The following is a 19,911-nucleotide window of genomic DNA, read 5'->3' as shown; positions in this document are numbered from 1 at the left end:
CGCGGGGGGGTGGGGGGGGGTCTGCGGCTGCGCGCATTGTTCCCCGAAGGGCTTGGAAGTGGGCGTGTGAAGTTGGGGCGGGCTCCGGAGACCGCTCTCCGCCTTCTTCAGTCACAAACACCACTGGCCCCGTAATGCGGAGCTCACGTCCTCCTCCACGGACTGGAAGCCAGCGGCGAGGGTCTCGCTGGCCGGCTTCTCCATCGCAGCTGCCGGGGAGCGTTCCCTCCACTGGGGACGCGCAGCGCTCCCGCGCCCCGAACGCCGCCCTGCCGGGCCTCCGATGCACCTGCCGTCAGGGTCCCCCGTGGGGGAAGGGAGGCAGAGGAGGTCAGGCACAGACCAGGGGCGGCGGAAGCAACTTTGAAACCCAGAGCCGTGGCGCAGGTGTGACCGACCCAGGGCGAGAGACGAAGGAGGCTTCTGTCTTGTGTCCTCACCACCCGAAGGAATTCCTTTGCATCCCAGGAACAGATGGTCCGAAAAGGCCACCGAAAAGTTGCCCTCCTAACAGTTGAGGGTGGGAGGTCTTTGGGTAGTGAGGGAGGTGGGAGGAAAGATGGGCTTTACAGCTTAAAATTTTCACATTCGGTTCCCGGATCTACCACTTTGGGGCTGTGGTCCTTCCAAGGTGGACTGTCAGTCCGGACCGGTTGGGAGTACACAACACACGCATTATGCACACAAAGGTTTTAGCAAATGTGCGCTTCCTTTTTCACCTCTGCCCTCTCCCCCCACCTCCTATTTGGGCTTCATTCCCCGGTGCCAGAAATTTCTGGTCGTGCACAAAATTATGCAACTCTGTTCACGAGGTTATAGAACACATTAACGAAGATAAAGATCGGTGTAAAAAACATCACAGCTTCCTTCCAACGTCACAGGGTGTGGCTAGTAACACAGAAAGTGGAAGCATAAGGCAAAGAAATTATTTTTTCAAATAAAATTATAGCCTTAAAGTTTTTAGTTGTGCCGTTCCCCATAAAATACAGTAATTAAAAACAAGATGATCTCATAAAGATGACTATTACCAGAGAAAACAAAAGCATCTTGAAAGCTTAAATTTGTTTCAAAGACCCATGGGACCTTTTCTCACTTGTTGCCACCCTGATGGTTTAAACCTGGTGGTTTAATCGTAGTTTTACAGAAACTTGTACATCAGGATATTATTTAGGTGCGTGCATTCACACCCAAGGCCATGACATTGGTGCTCTGTGCTGTGATGGATCTCCCCTCTCTTCTAATCTTCCCAAAGAATGCCAAGGGCACCAGCCTCAAGACTATGGATGGAGAACAAGCACGAACCAACCAGCTTCTCAGGCTACAGTTCACTCTAGTTCACTGCCCTGGGGTGCTCTGCAGTTGGGGATGGCTTGAGGGTTTTTTTTTTTTCCCATATATTTTAAAAGATTTATTTGGTAGAAAAAGTAAACCACTTTTTCTAAATATACTTTGTAGACATAAATACATTTTTTAAACGTATGAAGCGAATGTCTATATCAATCCGTTACTGTGGAAAGTATCTGTAGGGGCCAATTATCATAGCCATAGCATCCTAATTAAGACTGACTGTATTTCAGAGTTTGGGAATATATACAAAGTTGCTGAGTCATTATCACTATCTATGGCCCTCCAAATGCATGGCCTATGTACACACTCAACAAATGTTCCATGAGTTAATCAACACTTTTATCATGTTTAATGGAAACTGGAGCTAAGAGAGGCTTCAGTGTTGTTTGTTTTTCTAGGAGAAAGAAAAGGCCAGGAATGTTAACATGCTACCTTCAACTTTCAACCTACTGGTCATTTCTCCCCACTCCCCTTTCTATCTCCTCTGGACCTCATAATAACGATTCTTACTTAGCTCACAGATTTCTAGGACCTGCTGTCCACAGAGAACACAGAAAGCTGGCTACATAGAAGACAACCCACATCTCAGAGGAACCACTTTAATATAGACAGCCATCTGACTGTATGGGTCCTACCAGAGAAAGCATGTTCCGAACGTCGTCCTGAAAGGCCATCACAGCTCCTAAGAGAAATCAGCCCTCTTTAATCCGTGTTTAACTTTACCTAAGGGTCTGCAGATAGAAACAGGTGTTAATCTTTAACATGGGTAATATAAATACTGTGCCAGCTACAAAACACAAACTCTTCTAAGTATATACCTAGTATCTTACCCAACCTTTATCCCTATTAACAAGCATCTTTGTTAAAAGAGCAATGTTTCTGTTTTGTTTCGTGTCTCAAACACCCCAAGAAAACCAATCTTTTAAATTTAGGGGCACACATCCAGCCCAGTGTGAAAGGACACTGATGCACAATTCTAACAAGAGTTAGTTCTGTGTTTGAACTCTCACTGACTGGTCCTGGATTACAGCGTTCCTGTGCGGGGCCTTCGGGTTTACAACCGCTCCGTCATCTGTCCTCGGAGCCATAGCTGAAGGAAGCCCCGTTTCTGACGGAACCATTCATAGAACCTTTTGGATCCCCTCTCTCCATCCGTTCTCAGCTGAAGATTGTGTCCCGATCACTGTCAAACTCAGACTCGGACACCATCAGGCTGGAGTTGTGCTCTGTGCTTTGGTGTTTGATACCTGGGGAGCAGCAGACAGACGCATCTTGGGGGAAACGGCTTTTCCATTCTCAGCTGTCATTCTGGCTGTAGGTCCCATGTACCCAGCTGTGCTCTCTGCACCTTCAGAGCGTCACTCACAACACTGCACGAGTTGGGGTTCCTAGTGAGCATCGACGTGGGCTGTGTCACACCCGAGCTTGAGCCCAAGCTGTGACACTTACCAGCTGCGTGATGCTGGACAAGATGCCTAACCTCTCTGGGCTTTCAGTCTCCTTCTCCATTAAAAACTGGGAGACCACAAAGCATCTACTCCACCGTTGTTTTTTTTTTTAATGTTTATTTACTTTTGAGACAGAGAGAGACAGGGCATGAGCGAGGGAAGGGCAGAGAGAGAGACGGAGACACATAATCCGAAACAGGCTCCAGGCTCTGGGCTGGCAGCACAGAACCCGATGTGGGGCTCGAACTCACGAACCGCGAGATCATGACCTGAGCTGAAGTCGGATGCTCAACCGACTGAGCCACCCAGGCACCCCTGCTCCACAGGTTTATGGTGAGGATTAATGAAACAGTGCGTGTGAAGTTGCTGCCCAGTATTTAGTATTTGGTAAGCACTCAATGAAAACTCTCATGATTTTGCTCTTTGGTTCAACTGAATATTTTTGGTAGAATATGTGACTGCTGGGGTCAAAATAAGAAACAGAACTGGTATAAGATCTGATCCCTGCTCTCAGAGAGTTTACAGTGTCTAGATAAGGGTTTAAGACAAAGACTCATGAGAAGATGGTTCAAAACAGGTAAGGAAGTTTTAAAAATACATCTTACACACAGCAGTAAGAGGTAAGCATGCACTGGTGTTGCTTTGGTGATATTTCACAGAGGATGCAATGAGGGGAGTAGGGGCTTTGGACAGGAGGACAAAGGAGGCATGGGGTGTGCAGACAGGCCCCAGAAATACTGGGAGAAGCAGACAGCCTGGCCCAGCCCACCATGGGCACTTGCCAGCTCTGTTACTCGGGCAGGTGGCTAAATTTTTCTGTGTCTCAGTTTCGTCTTCTGTGAAATGGGGATAATCATAGTACATCCATCACAGAGCTATTGTGATATTAAATGGGAGAAATTAAATGGGTGATGTGCCTGAACAGGGTGCAGTACAGAGGAAATTCATGATTACCGTTCGTGCTCTTAGTCCAGAGGGGAGGCTAGAAGGGTCTGCAGGGTGGTAACGACGCTGTGGGCGGAGGGACGAGAGACTAGGCAAGAGGGTGGGTGGCACGGGAACAAGGCACTCCTGACCAAGCACCAGCAACTGGGGCTCAGAGCCTGGTAATAACAAGTATGGGGGTTCTCTGAATAGAAATGGGGAGGTCAGAAGGACAGGTGCACATCAGAAGCAGGGTGGGTGAGGGGCGCCTGGGTGGCACAGTCGGTTAAGCGTCCGACTTCAGCTCAGGTCACGATCTCACGGTCTGTGAGTTCGAGCCCCGCGTCCGGCTCTGGGCTGATGGCTCAGAGCCTGGAGCCTGCTTCCGATTCTGTGTCTCCCTCTCTCTCTGCCCCTCCCCCGTTCATGCTCTGTCTCTCTCTGTCTCAAAAATAAATAAACGTTAAAAAAAAAAAAATTAAAAAAAAAAAAAAAAGAAGAAGCAGGGTGGGTGAGATAATCCAAGTGGAAAGCACTCTGCGCTCTTAGGTACAAAGCTGCCTTCTAATAAATGACGTGATGTAAATGGTGAGCACACACACGTACCGCGTGTGCGATCGTCTACACTGCCCATGAAGCCTGCCCCCCCAAAGTCGCTAACCACCCTCTGTAGGCCGTCAGTCTTTCTGGGGCATCGTCCGTGCTTCGGTAGGTCTTGTGCTCTGACACGGTCACCCTCTCTGGGCTGTCAGCGCCTATAAAGAGGGGCACTGGGTTTTGTTCCCCCACCTGCTGGGCCTCAGGGTAAGCACTCAAAATTCATCATGGGCGTTTTGCACCTCGCGACTTTGAAAGTGATTATGTCCCTCTGTAGGAATGTAGTTATGACAAAATCCGTGCTAAGCAGCCTCGGGGGGCCAGAGAAGGGTTACTGAGTCTCTAGGAGTTAATGCAGGGGAATCAGAAAGCTAACTGGGGTGAGGCAGTTCTAAGCACAGGGGTCTGTTCACTTTGTGAAGAAAGTCCACTTTCTGGGAAAGCTTCGTGTTCGTCCGTATCTGGCTAACCGCTAACAGAAAGGCCTGACGCTGAAGCCCACGTGTTATTCTGCTGCGTTTCTCAGGGAGCAGACGGGCAGGCACAGCGTGTGGGAGACGAGTTGGCGGGCAACGGCGTCCCATGCCCCACGCCCCCAGCACGAGGAGGAAAAACCTGTCGGGACATGTGTTTGAGGAGCAGTCTCTGCCCGCAGTCCCCGGGCGGGAGCCCAGCTGGTACCAGGCACTTCACGTCCCTCACCGGTTAAGGCCTCAGAGCGCTTCACCACACTTTCGTGCAACTCAGAACACAACACGCCTCCCGGTCACAGACCCTCGGGATTGGTGTGGGCGAAGCCCAGACTCAGCCTTCCTTCCCAAGTAGAGTGCCGGCCCCAGCCTGCTGCTCCCCCCGTCCCCAAGGTGACTCTCAGGCAAACGTCTGGATCCGATGATTTCACGGTGCCCGCCTGGAGCCCGCCTTACCGTTTTTGGGCCTCAGCTCCGTTCTGTCCTGGTCATCCATGTTATCCAGGATGGTGTACCTGGTGTTCTTCCTTATTTCGGTCCTCTCTCGTCTGCGAGGAAGAGGGAAAAGCTCAGGCCAGATTCTCAGGGAACTGGGAAGCAGGAACTCAAACACGTGGAGGAATGAAGAGTCCGCACTTGTACGAATGATGTGCACACATGGCCAGGTCTGGGTTCAGCGGACTCAAGCACGCCGTGCATCTTGGGGAAACGTAGGAGCAGGACGGCCACCAGCACCCACGTGACTGCAGGCTCCCGGCTGAGCCTCGGGCCAGGCCCCTGGTAGGAATCCTCAGCACCTGTGTGTTTGCACAACAAGCTTTTCTTCGTAACTCTTCACTCAGAAAAACCTGGAGGGGCGTCTGAGTGGCTCAGTCAATTAAGCGTCCGACTCTTGATCTGGGTTCAGGTCATGATCTCAAGGGGTTCCTGAGTTCAAGCCTCCAAGATTAGGCTGACAGTTCGGAGCCTACTTGAGACTCTCCCTTTCCCTCTCTCTCTGCCCTCCCTACTCTCTCTCAGAATAAATAAACTTTAAAAAAAAAAAAAAAGAAAGAAAAGAAAGAAAAGAAAGAGAAAAAGAAAGAGAAAAAGAAAGAGAAAAAGAAAGGAAAGAAGGAAGGAAGGAAGGAAGGAAGGAAGGAAGGAAGGAAGAAGAAAGACAAAGAAAGAAAGAAAAAGAAAGAAAGAAAGAAAGAAAGAAAACCTAGGTGCACATGTTTTCCCCTGAACCTATACTAGCCTGGAATGTCCAAAATGTAGAACGAAAAGGCAACATAAACTAGCAACCAGAAAACAAAACGAAAAGCAAACAAACAAACAAACCAGAAATATAACAGATCCCCCAAAACTAATTAGCAATAACCCGGTTTTTCGTTTTTTCACAAGGCATGAAAACCACTGGGTGTGCGTCATCCTAAGCTGCAGGGGTTCTTTGCAAGTACACTTCAAAGCCATGGGAAGGTGTGCTGAGAACAGTTTCATGGCACTGAATCAGCTTTCTGATTGGTTGGTGACCAAGACCTTGGGCCTCTAATCCTTGATTTAGTGCTTGCTAGCTGGGCAACTCTGAGATAATTTTTTGATTGCGTCCTGACTCCATGTTCCCACCTGTAAAATGGGAGTAAAAACAGTCCCTTTTTATACAGTTGGTGGGAGGATTGGGAAATGTATGTAAAGCACTCAGAGCCACTCATCACAATGGCAGATACTTAATAAATGGTCAGTCAACCACTTTATCATGACCGTATCTGCTTGATATGTCACAAAACTGCAGAATTTGTATTTTTTAAAACTTTCAGAGAAGTTTTACTATGGGATTGAGGCCTCTGAATACCTGTACCCACCCCACCCCCTTTCACCAGCCTCACCTTTGGGAAAGTAATCACAAATAAAACCAAGATAATGGAAGTGGTTTCAAAAAGTAACTATTATTTATGATACACATTTTTTTTTAATCATATCTCCCTTGGAGAGCATTTAGTGTTTCGTATAGGAAGTTGGGTCATCCCACACTGTCTTCTAAGGACTTGGTTAATCACTGTCTCTACAGATCCCCTCACACAGGGCTGGGCACAGAGTTCTGGAAGATTCAGTCAATGAGGCAACTCACCGCCTTCTCAGTGGTCAGCTCCATGGAAAAAGAAAGAAAAACCTGAAGTAAAGCTTCTCTTTAGTGATCACATCGCCTTGATGAAAGTTTGGCATCTATTAAATAGAACTCAGATTCTACTGTTGCTTCACACAAGAGAATCAAAATCTAAATTTGCTTGAGTGTTCTAGAACTCCTAACTCTCCTGAGGGCTGGCTGATCAGTCAGGCTGCTCCGGGAGTGTTAGAATGCACACAATGTGAGACGACACCAAGCAACATGAGATTGGATACAAAATTGCTGAACCTTCTAGGAAATGAGAAGCTGCCTCTGCCATTATTCCATTTATCTGGGCACATACGCCTTGTGCGGGGCAGCCCCTCATAAAGGATTTTTTCTAAGTAGTCTCCACACCCAATGTGGGGCTTGAACTCACGACCCTGAGCTCAAGAGTTGCACATTCCACCAACTGAGCCAGTCAGGCACTCCTATAAAGGACTTTTAAAGTCTAGTTTGTCCCATAAAAAATGCGGCTATCGTATGGTTCAGCAGCTGAACAAAGCCCAGCAAAAGCGACTCCAGCTATCAAGTCCTGTTTGATGAGGTGTCTTGACAGACAAGCAGCCCAGGTACCTCTTGCAGCAGGAGATACAAAGCCAGGACAAGCCCCCTGTTAGTGTCAGAAGGGTGAGAACCACGGAGGTTACGGAGACTATACTCTACTCTGAAAAACAAGAAACCCAGAGTGGACGTGGTTACGTACGACTCTCAGAACAATGTTCTCTCAGTGATTCACAAAGAATGTTTCTGAGTTCTTACAGGCACAGGCCATCTGTGGCCTGTGATCACGCCTCATGGAGCCAGTGGCAGAGCATAAGCAAGGTCAAATACAAATCAAGAATAACATGAAAGCACCCTACTTTTGTCCAATCGCTTTGGGGACCTCATGGAGCATATTTCATGCTGACTTAAGGTCAGAATTATCTGAAAAAAACAAATGAATTAAGAAGTAATTGCCGGAAGCCGAGCTATCGAACCAGCCTGATGGCAGGGCCCGGGCAGTGGACGGATGGGGACTGCAGGGTGGCCCACAAGTACAAGTACAAGTGAAGCTTCTTGTGCTCCTGCTTTTATGTAATTTGACCTTAGCGTTGGTCAGGGCAGCCCCCTACCAATGAAAGTACCTGGGGAATTGTCAGTTGGGGAATTGCCCACAACAGGCCCCCCGGGAAAAGAACCACTGGGGAAAGAAACTGTCCGCGGGGAAATTGTGCGGCCTCACATCCAGCCCTTGCCACCCCCTATAAAGACTTCTCTACCTAAAGGAAGGATGGGCCCATATATTTCCCAGCCAAGGAGAGGACACATGGGTTCGAAATCCCCACTCCGGCAACAAAGGAACGTATCTATGGATACAAGTTACTCCAACCCCTAGGCCTGCTTGGCCCCCAGGAGGCATTCCAGATGATAACTGGACCTGGTGGGTTAAGGTACAGAATGGTTCATTAGTTCCTAGGCATACATTGTTTCTCTGGGAATGCATTAAGCATGGGTTCCCAAGGACCTCTTGGCTCCCTTCCGGCACCCCAGACCAAAGCGAATACCTTTGTTCCTTGTAGTGCAAATGGTTCAAAGGAACAATTAAGAAGTCCTATCCCTGTAAACGTTCCACTCGCAGTGTTGAGAGCTAGATGACCTTTCATGAAAATAGCAAAGCAAATGCTTTATAGACAAATGTAGATACATAATGAAAATAATATGAAGAAATTAATCAATAAGCAAAAGAGCACAAGGGAACATTACAAGAAAATAGATATTGTTCCTTAGTGGGTGATTACACAAAGGAATGTTTTTAGAATTAGGCAACGCCGAGAAACACAGATGACGCAGCTACAAGGAAATTGCTAACCAACATAATGCCACGTTTGCCACAATAAAGCGGCCAGCCGAACCCACTGCTGTTGTCTATGTCCATTTGTTATTTTCTGTGACGCCGTTCATCCTTCGGGAACCCCTGGAGCTGCTGGGGCTGGACCCCGGCAAGTAATGCTGCATGGGGCGTCTGGGTGGCTCAGTCGGTTAAGCGTCCGACTTCAGCCCAGGTCATGATCTCATGGTTCGTGAGTTCAAGCCCCGTGTCAGGCTCTGTGCTGACAGCTCAGAGCCTGGAGCCTGCTCAGATTCTGTGTCTCCCTCTCTGCCCCTCTCCTGCTCGTGTTGTCTCTCTCTCCCTCTCAAAAATAAACATTAAAAATATTAAAAAAAAAAAAGTAGTGCCACAGACACCTAGGTATGGCGTGTCAAAATAGGCACAAGAAACACAACCCTCCCCCCAAAGTAGGTCTGACTTGGTTTTCATAAAGCAAATAACCTATCTGTGGGGCTGCCTATGACACGCAGACACTTTTCAGAGAGCCAGGCAGCAACTCAGAAACTACCTGATCTCTATTCCTTCCACATCCTTGCAAATGCCAGTGTAAAAAGCTCGGCCGTGGCAATTCAGGAGCAGAGAAACCAAGGGGCCAAAGACACAGGCTTAATTCCATTAAGTGTTATACCTGCTCCTTGGAATAATGATCCAAGGGCTGACTATTTTCAAATTTTTCTGCCAAATACGTCCATCTGGATCTCCAAGGCAACGGAACTACCCTGAGAAATCGACTGTCATTAACATAGTTTCCTCCCCAGAGGAGACCTGAGGGCACCAGGCTGGCCAGCTAAGAAGGTGGCTCCAATTTTGGGTGCCTGCCCAGCCAGACATCCAGGAAGAGAAGGCCAGATTCTGTCCTTCGGAGCTACTTCACCAGAACGCCAGCGGAGCCCAAGCCACGGCGGGTGTGACCTGAAAATGGCCCGTGTGGCCCAAAGCAAGTGTCTCAGCCGAGCTGGGGTCGTTTGCGAAATCAGCTCTGCCAAAGTGACTTTCCCCATCGGAAGTCTTCCGGAAACACCTAAGCACACCTGCTCTGGTGGGAGGTGGGGAGGATCTTAAGTCACTACTCCTCGGCTTCAGGTGAGAAAAGGGTGAATTCTACAGCCGCAAAGCGGGGCACACATTTCTGGTATTCCCGAACGGCGCGACCCGGCGCCCCTCACCCACAGCTGCACCCACAGAACTCACCACAGTCGCTCTCCCTGTCCCGGAGGTAACATTCCATCAGGTTCTCCATCCACAGCGGAGAGCACACACAGAGCTTTGTGACGGGGTCGCAGTGGCCGTGGCCGGAGCACTCCAGAAGGCAGTCTGCAAACAGGGGTTGGTGGCTGAGGCTACTAGGGTGGGCAGGGGGTCCTGGCTCCCGCCTCCCGTGGACTTTCACTAGCACAGGCCCCGCAGGGACGCATCTTGCTGACTTGAGAGCCTCTTACGGTACCGCGAGGGTGCCGGGGAGTCTCTCCCATCAGGAAGCAAACGAAAGGAAAGAAAAAACCAATCCGTACCAGGAAACAAAAGCCTTAAAAATGTAGCAGAGACATAGTACCCTCTGGCCTAAGCAAGATAAATTCTAAGAATCCATCCAGTGAAGACAACTGAGATGTGCACAACAACTTACCTATGATTACAGCATTATTTAAAGTCAACCTTAAAGTCCACGAGCACAGGACGGGTTGACCACATCCAGGATCAAGGACCACGCAGCCATAAATATCCTACTGAGGGAGCATCATAAAAAAATCTGAGAAAATGGTCATTGTACGGTTTGAGGTTTAAAAGCAGATTAGAAATATCTATCCAATTATCCTCATTGTGTCACAGGTTTCTGGAGATGGAAGAACTGGACGGAAATGCATCAGAATATTAACAAAAGTTAAGTTTAGAGACAGGGGATTCTAGGCTCTAGAATCTAGAGGATTGTTTTAATTTTTGTGTGTGTGTGCCTTTCTGGATATTCTAAATTTCCTACAACAGATAGATATTCCTTTCGTAGTTAGAAAGAAGGGATTATTAAAAAAATTAAGTCAGTGCATGTCAGCACTGAGGACGTCAACCGCGCACAGACACGTCTCTGACACAAGCTAAGTGTTATGACGCGACGTCGTGTGTCCCTTGTAACGCTCACAGTCCTCGGCACCTGCTAGAGGACGGGTCACGTCCCACATCGTGAGGGAGTCATGTTCCTCCTAAGGTAACAGAGAACGTGAACAGAGAGCACGTTTGCACACACACCCGTGATTCAGGCTGGTGCTGGGACAGGGCAGAAGCCAGGGACTGTGACAAGGAGGTACAATGGAAGGCACGTAGCATGTGCCCCCACTTCCAGGGGCGTATGGGACACCATCGTCACCCCACCCCGATGTCCAAGGTAAAAAACCATGTGAACGCAGCTTTTCCGGCCCATAATGCTTCTCTGTCCTTAACACTGTTCTGACGGCTTAAGTACGACATTTCTGACAAAGACCATTGTCTAGAGTATAGTTTTAACGACTGACCCATGAGCCCTTGCTCCTCAGAGACAGAGAGCAGTTGGCAGATGTGCTGGAGGAAATGCCCTGGAGAGATACATGCAAAACAAGTCTCCGGACGCCCATGAGCAAATGCTCGCACGCCACGCTGCTTTCGGTGCCAGCAAAACTTAGCCACGCCTGGCCAGTGTCATTCTTTTAGAATACTCCCCAGAGGAATCATCCTGTAGGGATATTCTTGGAGGAATTAGGTTTAATATTTAATTTCTAATTAGGAAGATAAATTTTGGACTTTGTTCCCACACAGCCCAAAGAGACTATGAGACCTCACCGCTGTCCTGTCACACCGGAAACAGATCTCGCTTCTCCTCCAAGAAATCTGTTGCTTTAACCTCAATGGGCAGTTGTTCATGTTTCTGGGAGAATCTCGCTGCATTTATCTGACCGCATGTCTCGCCCAGCACCGCACAGTTCTGAACGGACAAGTATTTGCATCACGGGGACTCTGGAAAATGCACCTGCTGTGTCAACCCTCAAGACTGTGAAAAGCAAGAAATCCTCCTTCTCCTCGGGGAGCTGTCTGTGCAGACCCCGCACCACGTCGGCAGCTTCGAGAACCGCGGACGGCGGCCCGGTCTGTACAGAAAACAGTCGCGGTGCTGCCGAGGAGACAAGGAGAGAGGACAGCCACGCGGTCAGGCAGTAACCGACGGGACACGTCCACGCCGGCCATGTGACCTGTGAAAAGGGGCACTGTCACAGCTGCGTCGTCTGGCAGGGGGGTGGGACGCGTCTTGTGGGCCGAGGAAGTGACCTGTTTGCATTTACAAATGAAGGCTCTTCAGTGGCAGAGCCATGGGGTCACCTGATGACAGACCTTTACATAAGGAATGTGACAGGCATATGGGTGCAAACAGACTCACCCATGCACAGGGTGACATTGTTATCTTTTCACGGAGGTAGAATTTACTTACCGTGAAAGTCACCTTCTAAAGCGTATCACTCATGGCTTCTGGTCTATCCCCTGCCACCATCTGACTCCAGAACACTGTCGTCACCTCAAGAAGAAAGGCTGCGCCCATTAAGAAGCCACTGTTGGGCCGCCTGGGTGGCTCCGTCGGTTGAGCTTTGGACTTCAGCTCAGGTCATGATCTCACACTCCGGGAGTTCGAGCCCCGCATCAGGCTCTGTGCTGACAGCTCGGAGCCTGGACCCTGCTTCAGATTCTGTGTCTCCCTCCCTCTCTGCCCTTCCCCTGCTTGGGCTCTGTCTCTTTCTCTCTTTCAAAAATAAACATTAAAAAAAAATCTAAGAAGTCATTCTTCATTCCCTCCTCTCTCCAGCCCCTGACAACCACTACTCTACTTTCTGTCTCTCTGGATTTGACTATTCATTCACTATGAATGAAATACACCCGAGGCATTTTGTGTCTGGCTTCTTCTACTTTGCAGGATGTGTTCAGTGTTTACCCAGGTTGTAGCATCGATCGGCATTTCCTTCCTACTTTCGAATGATAGTCTACCGTATGGACAAACCTCATTTAATTCACACATCCATCAACTGCTGACGTTCAGGTTGCACCCACTCTGGCTGTATGAATAATGCTACCGTCCGTGTTCACGTGCAAGTTTCTGCGTGGACATACGTTTACCTCATCTCTTGGGCACACGGGAGCGGAATTGCCAGGTCATATGGTAACTGCATCCAGCATTTTGAGGTACCGCTACACTGTCTTCCACGGTGGCTGCGCCATTTTCTATTCCCATCAGCAATGCGGAGGGTTCTGCTCTTTCCACGTAATCACCAACGCTTTGTTATGGTCGGTCTTTTGGATTACAGCTATCCTAGTGGGTGTGAAGTGATGTCTCAAAGGGGTGTTGACTCACATTTCCCGATAAGTTCATGATGTTGAGCATCTTTTCACGTGCTTATCAGCCATTTGTATGTCTTCTTTGGAGAAATTTCTCTTCAAATCTGTATTAGTTTTCAAGGTTGCTGTAAAAAGTACCACAAACTGGGTGACTTATAACAGAAATCTATTCTCTTGCAGTTCTGGAGGCCAGAAGCTCAACATCAAGGTGTAGTCAGGGCCATCCTCTCTCTGAAGGTTCCAGGGGAGAGTATGTTCCAGGCCTTTCTCTCACTCCCGGTGCCGCTGGCAGCCAGCTTTCCGTGCTCACAGATGCATCAATCCAATCTCCGCCTCTGTTATCACATGCTGACCTTCCCATGTGTCTGTCTCTGTTTCCCTTCTTATAAGGACTCAGTCACACTGGATTAAGGGCACCCTACAGCAATATGACATCTCAACTAATCCCATCTGCCACAACCCTATTTCGAAATACGGTCACACTCACAGGTCCCTAGAGGATAGGACATAAACGTGTCTTTTGAGGGGACCCAAAATCAACCTACAAGTTTTTATCATGAAAGGCTGTTGGATTTCGTCAACTGCTTTTTTCTGTGCCTACTAAGATGATCATATGGTTTTTGTCCTTTATTAATACGGTTTATTACATTTGTTGATTGACCCACCCTGCATGCCTGGGATAAATCCTGCTTGTCCATGGTGTCTACTTCTTTTAATATATTGCTGGATGTAGTTTCAAAGCACTTTGTAGAGGATTTCTGCTTCTATATTCATAAGAGACAATGATCTGTAGTTTTCTTATAGTATCTTCATCTGGTTTTGATATCAGAGTAAACACGGGTCTGATAGAATGAGTTGGAAAGTGTTCTCCCCTCTTCTACTTTCTGGGAGAGTTCGTGGACTGGTTTGTAGACTTCACCAGGGAAGCCATCACTCTGGGCTTTATAGGAAGTTATTGATTACTGATTCACTCTCTTCACTTGCTATAGGCCTATTAAAAATTCTAATTTCTTCTTGAGTCCTTCGTTATAGTCATGTCTTTCTAGGATTTTGTCCATTTCATCCAGGTTAACTAATCTATTGACACACAACTGTTCATGGTATCATCTTTTTTATTTCTATGTGATTGTAGGAATATCGCCTTTTATTCTTGATTTTAGTAGTCTGAGTCCTCTCTCTTTTTTCTTAACCAATCTAGCTAAAGGTTTATCCATTTTGTTGATCTTTCAGAGAAATAGTGTTTGGTTTTGTTGATTTCCAGATGTGTTTGGTTCAGTGGTTGATAGTTTGTAAGTAAGGGAAATCTGTGATCTGTTTTGAAAGAATTCTATAATAAAAATAAAGTTTTTTTTTTAACTTGGTATTTTTCTAAGTAAACTTTAGTTATCTGGAAAACAAACCCAAACAGAGTGACTGACAATAACTGGCAAATAGATTTACTGTGAATGGTAGGTTTTCATTCCCATATTCTCTCTCCTCCTTCCCTATTCTATTATTCATAGATTGGATAAAAGTTCAAAAATAAAAGCTCAATTAAATACATAAATCTTACAGGAGACAAAGGACCAAAGTTTAGCCTCCCGGGCTCCCAGAAGACAGAAAAGGTAATCGGTGGTCCTCTCGCACCGAGAGAAGCCTCAGTCCTGTGACTATGGGCAGGACTGAAGTCTGGCCATGAGACATCCTCTGTGAGAGCCCCAGGCCATCTGCATGCCCTCTGAAGATAGCAGAGCTAACAACCAGTCCCTGCTGGTGTTTGCTACCTCCTTCATTCAGAATGTTCTTGGTCAACAAACATTCACTGAGACCTGTAGGAAGGACCCGCAGTGATGTCGTCCTCACTGCTGCCCTTGGAAGAAAAGAGCGTATGAACGTGGTACAAGCGCGTGCAAACAACAGAGAAGCAGCAAAGGAAATGAACGGCACGACGCCGGGCTGGTGTGCGGCTCGCACCTGAGACCCGAGTGGGCCTGGATCTTCTGGACCTGAACGTCCGCCGTCAGCTGCCTCACGAGCATGTCCTTCTGCTGCCCCGTCAGCTGCCCCACGCACACCTGCAGGACCAGCTTCACCAGGCCACTCTTCCTGGGGTCTGGGAAAGACAGCACACAGGGTCTCCGCCGGGAAGACGATCGAGGGAGCAAGGGCTGTACGAGAGCTTGAAGAGCTTAAAAAGATCCCTGGTGATTTCCTCACTTGCGTTTCAGGACCCGGATATATCTTTGCAAACAGGACAGGGGTTGCTGTCTGAGAGCACGTCTTCCTTGTTGACAGTTTTCTTCCGGGAAGACAATCAGAGTTACCTACACAGCCTCTGGGGCTAATAACACCGCACGCCCTGCCCCAGGCCTGGATGGGGAACACTGCCCAGGGCACAAGGCAGGTCGGGCCTCGCGCCCCCTCACCGGGGCTGCCTCCCTCCTCGCTTCCCAGCACCGAGGCCCTGTGTCCGGCAGGAAAACAAAAGCGAAGTGAGATTTGCTGCCACATCCAGGCCCCCTCTGTGAGTCTGGAGGCTGAGACCGTTTGGGTCAATGAAGTGCAGAGACAGCCACCAGGTGGCTCTGGCCGGGAGCAGAGGCCGCAGGGGCGTCCCGCCCTGGCTACCCGACAGGGGACCGGCCCAGCTCAGTTAACCCAGGGGCAGAAGCCCATGAGCACACCTGGCCGCACTTCCCCGGTGGCAGTGTCCGTGTCCGCGGTCCCCTGGCTGTCAGCCACTTGCAAGTGGAATGTGTAGACGCCCTCCACCAGATTGGTAAGCTGCAGGGCTGCAATGCAGTCAGAGCCACCAATGGCATCCTGCAAAATCACACGATTCGTGAGCCCATGGTCAGTTCCCAATGACCGGTCTTCTGTCGGTCCCAGGAGGGATCACCCACGACCGCAAGATCATGCCCTGAGCTGATACATCAAGTCAGAGGCTCAACCGACTGAGCCACCCAGGCGCCCCGGCATGTGCATGATGTGAAGGGGCAGGCTGAAGGGAAGAGGGGTGATGGGATAGCTGCAGATGGGGGTGCCCCTGCGCTCTCCCGCAGAAAAGACGGGGGACACGGAGAGCTCGCTCGGTGCTTCCTGAGCTGCACTTAACCAATGGCTGTCCAGTCACTGCTAAATCATTCGTTTTGTGCAACAGAGGGAAAACCTGTTGAAATCAGAGGGAAGCACCCTGAGGAGTTTTCTGGGCCTTCTCTCCAAAGAGAGTTCTAGAAGCATCTCCTCTTGGGCCTCCCCCCAGGATATCACATTCCCTTTCTCAAATGACCCAAGAGCCGGAGTAGATCATTTCTGCTCTGGAGGCTCGAGGCTCCAAAGAGCCAGAGAAGAATGCCAGCCCCCCCCCTGCTCTGCACTGGCTCACAGAAGAGGGCGGTAACCAAAGGGGACGAGAGCCGTTACAGGCAGAAGATCCACCGTCTGGCTGACGAGTGTCGGGTCCAGAGGGACTTGTTCAGTTCCTCCCCTGCAACCACTTGTTTGGTACGTTTCCAAGAGCAAACCTGTGTCTCTCAAGTCCCAACAATGGCAGGAATGAAGATGTGCCTACATTTATACCCTAAGAGGTGGAGGAATCTGACAGGGAGAAACGTCGGCAAGGAGCTGAAAACTTGGGTCTGGTTTGGTTAAGGACGAGTTCGCTGACCTTGGCCAAGTCCTCTGCCATCTCTGTGTGAAACGGGGACAGCGCCCTTTGACCTGCTGACCTATCCAGCGGGAAGTGAGGAAAAGGGAAGAATCCACTTGGACCCAAATAAGAACAGTGGGGACGCTGAGGAGTAGAATGACTGCCAAGGGAGGACTCGGCTTCGAAGCACCCCCAGGCGATGATGCCCTTCCCCATCCAAAGTCTGCAGTCTGCTCAGGGAAAACTCAGAAAGGACAGCTTTCGTTTGAATCTGAAAGCAGCCCGCTGCCTCCAGCACCCAGAGGAGACCTAGAAACATGAACAGCTTAGTGGGGAACACAAGAAGGGAGACGAGGTCATAACAGAAACGCCGCTACAGACTGAAGTGTGTTGCCTCCAAATGCCAATACTGAAGCCCGAGCCCCCCAGTGTGACTGACCGTATTTGAAATGGGGCCCGCGAGGACGTGGTTAAGGTTAAACGAGCTCCTGGGGGGGGGGGGGGCCCTGATTCCATGGGGTTAAGGTCCTTACAAGAGGAGACACCACGGCAGAGCCCTCTCTCCCTCTCTGCCATGTGGGGACATGGGGAAAAGGCGGTCACCTGTGAGCCAAATGGAGAGCTCTCCCCACGTACCGAATCGCTCAGCACCTTAACCTTGGACTTGATGGGCTCCAGAACTGGGAGAAATGTCTGTCTCATGTGGAAGCCACTTAATTCATCCATTCGTGGTATTTCCTTACAGCAGCCCAAGCGGACTAAATGCACGAAATGACACGTGGGCCTGGGACAACCCGCGGAGCGCTCACCCCGGCTGGGCTCTGGCCGTCCCGGATCCACATGTGGGACACAATCCCTTGGTCGTCAGTAGACCGTGAACCGTCCAAAGTAATGTGGTTATTGGGAAGCACAAGCACATGCCGGCCACCAGCCTGGGCTCTGGGAAGGCTATTATTTTCTAAGTCAAATACAACAAAAATGAAAGCAAAGAGATCGATTTAAAACACTGGTGGTAGAAACATGCCATAAAATACACAACTGTTCCACCTCGCAGCTGTGTAGATTTAAAATATCCAGGAGGCATTATTTTTCTACCCATTAGATAATAGACTTTTTTTTTTTACTTTTTTTTTTTTTTTTTTTTTTTTTACATTTATTTACTTTTGAGAGAGACAGAGAGTGAGCAGGGGAGGGGCAGAGAGAGAGGGAGATACAGAATCCAAAGCAGGCTCCAGGCTCCACATGCTGTGAGCACAGAACCTGATGCAGTGCTCGAACTCACGGACCATGAGATCATGACCTGAGCTGAAGTCAGACACTTAACTGAGCCACCAAGGCGCCCCAGGATAACAGACTTTCTTAGAGCTCTGTTTATGCTCGGTTAGTTGTAATTTGGCAGCCTCTATAATGGGAATGTTTCTACTACTGTTATGGTTCTTTTCTTTTTAAAAAAGAGAAATGATGACTTTAGTTATCAGGGTCCAGAAAATGAAAATATTTTAATTTAAAATATATTCTGAATCATTATGTACTGGTCCACACTATGTGGCCATAGAAACATCTACTCCTACTACTGCCAAATCTTGCTTAAGTAAGTTAAAACTCGAGTCAAAAACAATTAGGTCTTGGGGCGCCTGGGTGGCTCCTTCGGTTGAGCGTCCGACTTCAGCTCAGGTCATGATCTCACAGTTCATGAGTTCGAGCCCCACGTCAGGCTCTGTGCTGACAGCTCAGAGCCTGGAGCCTGCTTCCAATTCTGTGTCTGTCCCTCTCCCCCTCATGCTCTGTCTCTCTCTCTCAAAAATAAATGTTAAAAAAAACCAAAACAAAACAATTAGGTCTTCACTCCTCCGACTGGGTGTTAGATGTACATGAACAACGTAAGAGCCATTTCTGGTATTATTGCCTCAGGAGAGAGGGGCCAGGGAGAGTTGGCAGCCTGGGGTGCGGGAGGGAGAACATAATATGACCCAGCTCCGCTTCGGGGGGTGAGGCTGCCATGGGGGAGATCCTGCTTGCTCAGGTGGGGCTCTGGGGCCCTACCGGCCCCTGGCAAACACCCCTCAAAACAAGTCCAGCTACGGACATGGTATGAGAATAGCCACATGTTGATCCAAGGGAGTAATGAGCATCCCGTCAATCCGCTGCCGCTTTCCCCCTAAGACCCCAGAGGTCAGAGCAGACGTGACGGTACCACTGTCAGCGTTTCCACACTGTTCACCACGCTGCCTTTTGGGGAAAACCCGTGCTGGTGAGAACCTGTGTGCAGGAGGCTGAATTCTACTGTGGACAGAAGGGGAGGCTGGAAACCCCAGAAACAGACCGGCAGCCGACAGAGTAAGCCCGAAAACGCTTCTGTGAAGAACGATGACTAGACCCTCTCTGGCTTCAAGACTGGACCTTAAGGCGGCCTCTTCCTTCCATGCTTATGTCCCCGCGATCCTGATCTCCACTCAGGGGGCTGCCCCGGCACCTCTCCGGACACTCGGGCGCCGCAGACCCACTGCGGCTCTCCCAGGACTGGTGCCCCCACCCGTCCGTGTGCTGAAGTCACGGTTCCTCCATCACATAGACACCCTCTTTTTTCCCTCTGGAACCGTCAAGGCATCAAGTCCTGAGAACTCGGGCTCTAAGAGGTCTTGCCAGTCTATCGTTTTTTCTCTGCTCTCCCTGATTTTGGCCCCATCAGACTGGGGTTTCCTTTTGGAAAAAGCCAACTCTCTCAGGTAAAACGACATGACGCTAGGGTTTGCTTTAAAAACTCCAACTAAATATATGCACAATGGAATACTACTCCGCGATCAAAAATGATGGGGCGCCTGGGTGGCGCAGTCGGTTAAGCGTCCGACTTCAGCCAGGTCACGATCTCACGGTCCGTGAGTTCGAGCCCCACGTCAGGCTCTGGGCTGATGGCTCAGAGCCTGGAGCCTGTTTCCGATTCTGTGTCTCCCTCTCTCTCTGTCCCTCCCCCGCTCATGCTCTGTCTCTCTCTGTCCCAAAAATAAATAAACGTTGAAAAAAAAAAAAATTAAAAAAAACGAAACCCTGCCATTTGCAACAACAAGTTCCATCCAGGAACTACAGGGTATTATGTTACGTGAAATAAGTCAGCCAGAGAAAGATAAATATCACAG

At 49.2% G+C, this 19,911-nt stretch overlaps 1 protein-coding gene across 1 annotated transcript in view; it reads right to left on the bottom strand.

Annotated features, from left to right (window-relative positions):
* Window positions 1–2,285: 2,285 nt before the first annotated feature.
* Window positions 2,286–19,911, bottom strand: part of KIAA0319 (KIAA0319 ortholog) — a 69,575-nt gene continuing 51,949 nt past the window's right edge. The window contains 8 exon segments of the mRNA XM_019425274.2: window positions 2,286–2,594; window positions 5,243–5,334; window positions 7,509–7,599; window positions 9,997–10,119; window positions 11,798–11,938; window positions 15,101–15,241; window positions 15,813–15,951; window positions 17,587–17,735. Of these exon segments, the coding sequence (XP_019280819.2) occupies window positions 2,416–2,594; window positions 5,243–5,334; window positions 7,509–7,599; window positions 9,997–10,119; window positions 11,798–11,938; window positions 15,101–15,241; window positions 15,813–15,951; window positions 17,587–17,735 (1,055 nt within the window). The 3' untranslated portion in view covers window positions 2,286–2,415.

This window comes from Panthera pardus, unplaced genomic scaffold, assembly GCF_024362965.1.
Source record: "Panthera pardus isolate Hobbes unplaced genomic scaffold, ASM2436296v1 HiC_scaffold_17, whole genome shotgun sequence".
Lineage (NCBI taxonomy): Eukaryota > Metazoa > Chordata > Mammalia > Carnivora > Felidae > Panthera > Panthera pardus.
This window is presented reverse-complemented; position numbering and strand designations above follow the sequence as displayed.